At 45.4% G+C, this 9,501-nt stretch overlaps 1 protein-coding gene across 3 annotated transcripts in view; it reads left to right on the forward strand.

Moving 5' to 3' along the window:
• The window catches only part of itpr2 (inositol 1,4,5-trisphosphate receptor, type 2), a 241,261-nt gene extending 232,110 nt beyond the window's left edge, over positions 1-9,151 (forward strand). For 2 of the 3 annotated variants that reach the window (XM_043713350.1, XM_043713351.1), the window contains 4 exons: positions 3,013-3,177; positions 6,887-7,085; positions 7,784-7,864; positions 9,016-9,150. In XM_043713350.1, the coding sequence (XP_043569285.1) occupies positions 3,013-3,177; positions 6,887-7,085; positions 7,784-7,864; positions 9,016-9,113 (543 nt within the window). In that variant the 3' untranslated portion in view covers positions 9,114-9,150. Of the gene's footprint in view, positions 1-3,012; positions 3,178-6,886; positions 7,086-7,783; positions 7,865-9,015 lie in introns of all 3 variants that reach the window. The other variant, XM_043713352.1, reaches the window with a different exon arrangement.
• The last annotated feature ends 350 nt before the right edge of the window (positions 9,152-9,501 follow it).

Genomic DNA, 9,501 nt, shown 5'->3' on the forward strand with positions numbered 1-9,501 from the left:
GGTTCAGAAAAAATTTACAAGGATGTTGCCAGGGTTGGAGGACTTGAGCTATAGGGAGGGGTTGAATAGGCTAGGGCTGTTTTCCCTGGAGCATCAGAGGCTGAGAGGTGACCTTATAGAGGTTTACAAAATCATGAGGGGCATGGATAGGATAAATAGCCAAAGTCTTTTCCCTGGGGTGGGGAAGTCCAGACCTAGAGGGCATAGGTTTAGGGTGAGAGGGGAAAGATGCAAAAGAGACCTAAGGGGCAACTTTTTCACGCAGAGGGTGGTGCGTGTATGGAATGAACTGCCAGAGGAAGTGGTGGAGGCTGGTACAATTACATCATTTAAGAGGCATTTGGATGGGTATATGAATAGGAAGGGTTAGTATGGATATGGGCCAGGTGCTGGCAGGTGGGACTAGATTGGGTTTGGATATCTGGTCGGGTTGGACCGAAGGGTCTGTTTCCGTGCTGTGCATCTCTATGGCTCTGTGACACTGGGTGTCGTTCTTCATTCTTCAGTTTCAGAGGGCCATTAGTGAGAGATTCAAACCACATACAGGCCAGGCCGGGTGAATACAATTGATCTCCATTGTTAGTGAGCCATTTGGGGTCACTGTCGCAGTTTGAGTGCTCGTGGTTCCTGATTTACCCCTTCTCACCTTCCAATTGCCTCAGCACCAGCCACTGGAGGATACTGACAGCTTTCACCATTCCATTTCGATCTCCTTTCCCACCGTTTCTGTGTAGGGAATGCCAGTATTCCCAAAGGTAGGAGTGAATGGAAATTAGGTAATCGCTAACTACAATGGGAGAAAATCTAGCTCTTCCTGTCTTGTGTTTATTCCAGTGTGTTGTTCAGTCCGAGGTCAGGATGTGTTCTACTGTAAGGCATCTACGGTGCTGTGGTTGAAATAGATTTCAACGTTCTGGTGACTTTTAAATCCCCACACGTGCAATTCGTCTCCTCAGATGTCCTTAAAAATCCTGAAGTGGTGAATGTTGAACTCTCTGGGCATCGTACGTTTCCACTGTGTAAAAGGAAATTATGAGCGTGCTGCTCAGAAAATTGCCCTTTGGCTTCCTTCCACTTTACAATACCAATACAGTGGATTTCCGAGCTGGACTTACCTCTTTAGGGGTTAGTTAGCTCAGTTGAGTGGTAGTGTAGGAAGTTGCTGAGATCCTGTGTTCGCTGCCCATACAGGCTGTGGTAGCGCATGGACACCTGACTTGCACCTTGCCCCCATGCCTGATGTACAAGGGTGTTTCTCGGACTACCTTACGCCTCTGTGTAAGGGAGGGCCTCGGGTCTGTCATGACCCAGGACCTTACCTCAATTCTTTAATTTCACAAATTTAGATATTCTCCTCTTTCAAGATGCTCCATGGATCATATCATTTTTTTTTTGGTCATGTAAAGATAGCGCAGCAAGCTGTGTTTTAACTGACCCCTTAGGTACTGGCACACTCAATAAACTGGCAAAAATGATGTCTCTTAAATACTGCAAAGTTTAGTGTATTATTCTGTCAAATCATTATAATTTTTCTAATTTGTTTGCTTTAACGTAAATATACTTGTTCAACGGAATGGCCACATGAAATATCAGCAGTTGATTCAATTTCAAGTCAACTTCTCCTCAAATACCGTGATCTACTGTGATTTCTGAGCAGGCATACAGATTTACAGCACAGAAACAGACCCTTCAGCCCAACTTGTCCATGCTGACTACTTATTCTAAATTAATCTAGTTCTACTTGCCAGCACTTGGCCTGTATCCCTCTAAATCCTTTCTATTCATATACCCATACCCATCCAGATGCCTTTTACATCTTGTAATTGTACCAGCCTCCATCACTTCCTCTGTTAGTTCATTCCACATGTGCACCCCCCTCTGCGTGAAAAAGTTTCCCCTTAGGTCTCTTGTAAAGCTTTTCCCCCTCATCCTAAACCTATGCCCTCTAGTTTTGGTCTCCCCCCACCCCGAGGCAAAGACCTTGACTATCCGTGTCCCTCATGATTTTATAAACCTCTATAAGGTCACCCCTCAGCCTCTGACGCTCCAGAGCCTATTCAGCCTCTTCCTATAGCTCTAACCCTCCAACCCTGGCAACATCCTTGTATATCTTTTCTGAACCCTTCCAAGTCCCACGATATCCTTCCTATAGCAGGGAGACCAGAATTGAACGTAGTATACCAAAAGTCAGTTGAGGGTGCGAGTGAGAAGGCTCTCTGCTGGTAAGTTTTTTATTTAAGGCAAAGTTGCATTATTATTTATGTGCATTATGCTGTTTTTTTAGGAAAGCATGACATTGATGTGTATAGCCTCTGCACTACATTTCTATTACTCATTGTGTGTTTTCACATTAATTATGTGGACGTCTTGATTATCTGGAATGTTTGATCAACTCCTGGTTCCATAGGTGCTGATTAGTAAAAATTTTTTGTAGTTAGGAAGCGCCCTTGTAGCTCACTGCTACTGTGCAGTATCCATCCTTGCTTCACCTTGCAATGTGTGCTGGGGTCATCTTTAAGTAGTTTTGATTATATCGAAGAGCATTTCAGAATGCTTTGTTACTGGACCAACAGGTGTATGATTCAGGTGAGGCATTACTACAACTGTATCGTAGAATCCCTCCAGTGTGGAAGCAAGCAGGCCATTCAGTCCATCGAGTCCACACCAACTCCCTGAACAACGTCCCACCCAGACCTATCCCCCTATCTTGTAACCCTGAATTTCCCATGGCCAATCCACCTAACTTGCACATCGTTGGACTGTGGGAGGAAACCCACAGACTTGTGGAGAATGTGCAAACTCCACACAGACAGTTGCTCGAGGCTGGGATTGAACCCAGGCGCCTGTCGCTGTGGAACAGCAGTGCTAACCACCATGCCTCTCGGTGCGACTATGATAAATGTCTGACAATACAATTCAGGTCATGACAGGTCCTGTCTGGGCAGATGTGGGTTAAACCTTTTGTATCAATTTTTTTCAAGTAAAAAGTGTCCAATCTCTTGTTCTCTTTAGCTGTGCAATAAGATAGTGTTCTTGGTCAGTTTTGTTGGAAATCGTGGAACGTTCACCCGTGGTTATAAAGCAGTGGTCATGGACGTGGAGTTTTTGTACCATGTGACCTACGTGGTGGTCTGCATGCTTGGCCTGTTTGCTCATGAGTTCTTCTACAGTTTCCTGGTAAGTAGTTGCATTATATCGACAACTGCACTGTGCGCATTGTCCACTTGAAGGCACAATAAACCCATATGCCAGCAGAAGGAGTCTGCCCTGGCAGAATCATGGTTTACGGCCGCAGTGATTCATATTCTGGAGAGAAGAGAAACCCCCAGGCTGTTCTCACATAGCATTGGTCATGGTTTTTACTTTTTTTCTCTCTCGGCTGGTTTAATCTCTCCCTTTTGAGGCACCTGTCGGCTCGAGCCTACGTTGGCAGGTGATTTTTTTATTGGGTTCGTTGCAATTGTCGTTGTTCCTACTGGGAGCAAGAGTAAATAATTCAGCCTTCGAGCCTGCTCCGCCATTTAATACGATCTGATCTCATCTCTGCCTCAACTCCACCTAACCTGCACATCTTTGGACTATGGGAGGAAACCGGAGTACTCGGAGGAAACACATGCAGACACTGAGAAAGTGAGCAAATTCCGATTAGACAGTCACCCAAGTGGGCAATCGAACCTGGGTCCCTGGCGCTGTGAGGCAGCAGTGCTGACCACTGAGCCACCGTGCCACCCATTTTGCTGTAATAGAGTCAGAGTAATATACATCATGTAAAGAGAGTCTTCGGTCCAACTTGTCCACGCCAAACAGATATCCTAAATTAATCTAATCCCATCTGCCAGCACTTGTCCCACATCCCTCTAAACCCTTCCTATTCATCTACCCATCCAGATTCTTTTAAATGTTGTAATTGTATCAGTCTCCACCACTTCCCCTGGTAACTCCTTCCATACACGTACCACCCTCTGCATGAAAAGATTGCCCCTTAGGTCTCTTTTATATCTTTCCCCCCTCACCCTAAACCTATGCCCTCTAGTTCTGGAATTCCCTACCCCAGGGAAAATACTATTTACCCTATCCATGCTCCTCATGATTTTATACACCTCTATAACATCACCCCTCAGCCTCCGACGCTCCAGGGAAAACAGTCCCAGCTTATTCAGCCTCTCCGTACAGCTCAAATCCTCCAACCCTGGCAACATCCTTGTAAATTTTTTCTGAACCCCTTTCAAATTTCACAACATCCTTCCCATAGGAGGGAGACCAGAATGCCACACAATATTCCAATAGTGGCCTAACCAATGTCCTGTACAGCCACAGCATGACCTCCTAACTCCTGTACTCAATGCTCTGACCAATAAAGGAAAGCATACCAAACGCCGCCTTCACTATCCTATCTACCTGCGACTCCACTTTCAAGGAGCTATGAAACTGCACTCCAAGGTCTCTTTGTTCAGCAACACTCCCCAGGACCTTACCATTGTGTATAAGTCCTAATATTAAAGTCTTGTAGATTCTTGTATTAGTGTTTTCTCTGGCCTACCCTATGTCATCCCTAAATCACTTGGACTGCTCTGATCTGATCACTGCTCAATGCTCCATTTTCGATGCAGTGAGTACCAGCCTGTTGAGTTTGCAAATAGTCAGCCCCTTGGCTTCAGGAAGATCTGTAAACCCTCCTCGCCAAGCAGAGAAATGGTCAAGCTCAATTGTTTATCATGCAAATGGCAATTTAAAGTCTGACTGAAACTCTAACATATTCTGCGTAGAATAATATGTAGGTAAATAGACAGTGAATACAAGAAACATGTAAACTGTAACGTTACTGACGTTTGCTGATTGATTTTGTTCCCAGAAGCTGTGCTCTTCTATTTATAGAGTATTACAGCATGGCAACAGACCCTTCGGTCCAACCAGTCCATGCCAACCATAATTAAACTAGACTGGACCAAACTAAAGCAGTCTTACCTGCCTGCGCTTGGCCCATATCCCTCCAAATATTTCTTATCCATGTCTAAGTATCTTTTTGGTGTAACTGTACCCACATCCACCACTTACTCTGGGAGCACATTCCACACACAAACCACATTGCCCCTGTGTCCTTACTTTTAAACTCTTTCTCCTCTCACCTTAAAAAAATCTGCCTCCTAATTTTGAACACTCCCACCCTAGGGAAAAGACACTTGCCATTCACCTTATCTATACCCCTCATGATTTATAAACCTCTATAAGGTCACCACCTATGCTCCAGTGAAAAAAGGTTCCAGCCTTTCCCCATAACTCGAACCCTCCAATCCTGGCAACATCCAGGTAAATCTCTTCTGAACCCTCTCCAGCTTATTAATATCCTCCCTGTAACAGGGTGCCCAGAACTGGGGACACAGTACCCAAGAAGAGACCTCACCAATGTCCTGTATAATTTTGTCTCTGGATTAAGGATTATTGGATCCCTGTTCCTTTTTCTCCACTGCATTAGGAATGAATGTGAATCATTCTTTTAGGGGTTAGATTTGCAATTCAGTTTTCTAAATCATCCGTGCATGGACTGGGCTAGCCTTCTATGCTGAAAATGTGTTGCTGGAAAAGCGCAGCAGGTCAGGCAGCATCCAAGGAGCAGGAGAATCTCCTGCTCCTTGGATGCTGCCTGACCTGCTGCGCTTTTCCAGCAACACATTTTCAGCTCTGATCCCCAGCATCTGCAGTCCTCACTTTCTGCTAGCCTGTTATACTCCAGATCCAATTTGGTGAAATGTTCTCATCAATAACTGTCTCGTATTCTTGTTAAATCAGAGAAACTTGGTGTTTCTTCAGCTTTATGATTACTACAGTGAACAGCTAAGTTCACCAGACCCCCCGTTTCACTACCATACTACACATTCTTCAAAACCTGATTTTCCTTAACTGTGATGTGAGATGGTGAAATAAACTAATGTGTTACCAACGCTCATTGATCAGTTACACAGAAGGCTTTAGCTGTTTGTCCCTTTTTCAGAACATAGAGGAGCTCCAGATAAATTATTTCTTTTCCTGGCCACTCATGATCCCGCTCCCATAACATGCACCAAAATCAAGATTGCACGTGCTCAAACTGTCGAGGTCTGCAGCACAGTCGGATGTGTTTCAATCTTTTACCGGGAGTGTCCCAAAGTACAGTGGTCTTTTTCTCACTCCATACTCCTGCCTCATAAAGGAGCGAAGACCTGTGGTGCAATCCCAATCTGGACCTGGGTAAACTCTTAGGGAAAGTTGCTGATCTCCAGACCTCTTCGGATAAATATTCCCATGAGAACGGATTAGATTAGATTACTTACAGTGTGGAAAACAGGCCCTTCGGCCCAACAAGTCCACACCGACCCACCGAAGCACAACCCACCCAGACCCATTCCCCTACATTTACCTCTTCACCTAACACTACGGGCAATTTAGCACGGCCAATTCGCCTAACCTGCACATTTTTGGACTGTGGGAGGAAACCGGAGCACCCGAAGGAAACCCACGCAGACACGGGGAGAACGTGCAAACTCCACACAGTCAGTCGCCTGAGGCGGGAATTGAACCCGGGTCCCTGGCGCTGTGAGGCAGCAGTGCTAACCACTGTGCCACCGTGCTGTCTGTTTTGATTCAGACCGAAGCCTTGCCAATTCGGGAGCCCTGTCATTTGCTAAGATCCATGAGTTATTCACTGGATGAATCTCTCACCTGTCAATGCAGTCTCAGTGTACCCAGATTTGGGATTCTTCTTCTCAATCATGCAGTTGCACAGAAGTCCCTGGTTCAGAAACTAGGAGTTACCTTGCATTTTGTTTTATAAAATTGTTTTGAGTGATTTGTTTGTGGCTTTTTTTTCCCCCTTTTATCATATTCAACTGCATTTTTCTTACCTCACCAGTTGTTTGACATAGTCTACAGGGAAGAGACATTGCTTAATGTCATAAAGAGTGTCACGAGAAACGGTCGCTCCATTATTCTGACAGCAGTGTTGGCTCTGATCCTTGTCTACCTGTTCTCCATTGTGGGATTTCTCTTCCTGCAAGATGACTTCATTATGGAGGTGGACCGACTGGAGGAGAATAAGACACCTCTAACAGGTAATTTCACTCCTTTCCTATAACCAGGCAGCATTGAATCAATGTCAAGATCAGAGTGTTGCTGGAAAAGCACAGCAGGTCAGGCAGCATCCGAGGAGCAGAAACATTGATGTTTCAGGCAAAAGCCCTTCATCAGGAATGAGGCTGGGAGCCTCTGGGGTGGGGAGACAATTGGGAAGGGGGCTGGGGCTGAGGGGAAGGTACCTGAGAGTGCGATAGGTGGATGGAGGTGGGGATGAAGGTGTTAGGTCAGAGAGGACGATGGAGTGGATAGGTGGGAAGGAAGATTGTCAGATGGGAACGATTATGAGGATGGTGCAGAGCTGCAAGGTTGGACCTGGGGTAAGGTGGGGGTGGGGGGAGGGGAAATGAGGAAACTGGTGAAGTCCACATTGATGCCGTGGGGTTGAAGGGTCCTGAGGCGGAAGATGAGGTGTTTTTCCTCCAGGTGTCGGGTGGTGAAGGAGCCGCGGTGGAGGAGGCCCAGGACCTGCATGTCCTTGGCAGAGAGGGTGGGGAGTTGAAATGTTCAGCCACGGGGCGGTGGGGTTGATTGAACCAATATCATTCTTGTGCAAGATGCATTGCAGATATATCCAAAGGAAACAAGTAAATGCACTTCAATGCTGACTGCCCTAAAATGATGGGGGCTATGAATTTCAGGCTGATGCTTTTTACTGCTGTCGGTGTTTTTGCAGCACAAGAAAACCTCTACGGCTCGCCCCTGAACAATAAGGAAGATGTGTGTCGGGAGAATTGCCCCATGTTACCTAATGCAGGTGAGTCAGTCTGTCACAAAGCAAGCGCAGGCGATGTCTTTGCAACGTTATGTTGTTTCAAATTGAAGCAGTTGGAATTAAAAGCAGGAACTGCTTGTTTCATGAATGCTTGGATCTCAGCTCACCACATTTATTTTATAGTCTGACTTGGGCCAATCACTTTTTTTAGCAAATAGACAGCACGGACAAAATGGCTCATTAGTTCTGGGTGGCTCAGTGGTTAGTACCTGCTGCCTCACAGCGCCAGGGACCTGGGTTCGATTCCACCCTGTGGTGACTGTCTGTGTAAAGTTTGTACATTCTCCTAGGATCTGCATGGGTTTCCTCCTGGAGATGGAAGATGTGCTGGTTAGGTGGACTGGCCGTACTAAATTGCCCATAGTGCCCAGGGATGTGTGGGTTAGGTGGATTAGCCACAGGAAATGCAGGGATAGGGTGGCGGGGCGTTGGATGGGTCTGGGTGAGATGCTCTTTGGTGAGCCAGTGTGGAGTTGATGAGCCGAATGGCCTGCTTCCACACTGTACGGACTCCATGATCTATTCTCAACAAAGTGTAAGATCCACGTGCTTCCTAGGAGACTAAAGTTACACGATTCCATAGTTTTTTTTAAAAAAATCAATAAATTTTATTATATGTTGTTCAAACAGGAGTACAATTGAATATGTATATGTACAATCTACAGTGTGTTTGAGATTTACACATAAGCTACTACATAAGCACAATCTACCATATATAATCTATATTCACACATCATCTATATTTGCTATATATACATACAAACAATTGATATATACATATGCAGCCAGCTCTGATGTAATGCGATAGTTCCGTTCTCGCATTATAAGAAAATTGCGCAATAGCAGCACCGTTTAATCTAATGGGGCTGGAATTGCCTTAAAGCCAATCCAGGCAAGGAATGTTTGCGTTCTCCAAATAACAATCTAAATCCTTCAATCGTGTTATAGCCAATTTGTGTTGAGAAAAAAAAAACGCATGTTATAGCAGAACCAGCTATATATGCAATCTATGTTACTATATGTTCACACACACACAATTGATGTACGACTGTAAAAGTGAATCCAAAGTCGTCATCGTTCTATAGGACCACTCTCCAACAGAGATGACTGGTAATGGTTTCACTGTGCCTCAGGAAGGGAAGAGGTTGAGAAGAACATCCAGCAGGTGCGGGAATTGAACCCATATTGCTGGCATCACACTGTACCACAAACCAGCCGTCCAGTCAACTGAGCTAATCTCTATACGTAAAACCACATGCCGTCAAGCCAGATCAGGTGGATTTCTCCGTAACCGCCCAGTTGCTTTGACATTGTGGGTCAGTAAATCTCATTGAAACTTTACAAGGGATTCTAGTTTCTTCTCTTTTTGAAGACCAAGCTTCAGATGACCCTCAAAGGCCACTGGGTAATGGACTGTTCACTTCCTGATACTTTACCCTCCTCTCATGGAGTATCCTCCCCTGGATTTTTGAAACTGTGCTCCAACACCTATTTGCAGACACAACTCCAGTTCTTTTGCAGACAGCTAGCTTCACCCAGCTAGTCCTGCCCCTGGGCTTCTCTGAGCTGTAACACTTCTCAGCTGCACAAAGCATATACTGCTTGTGGGCTGCTTTTAG

The sequence above is a fragment of the Chiloscyllium plagiosum genome, chromosome 23 (genome assembly GCF_004010195.1).
Source record: "Chiloscyllium plagiosum isolate BGI_BamShark_2017 chromosome 23, ASM401019v2, whole genome shotgun sequence".
Classification (NCBI taxonomy): Eukaryota; Metazoa; Chordata; class Chondrichthyes; order Orectolobiformes; family Hemiscylliidae; genus Chiloscyllium; species Chiloscyllium plagiosum.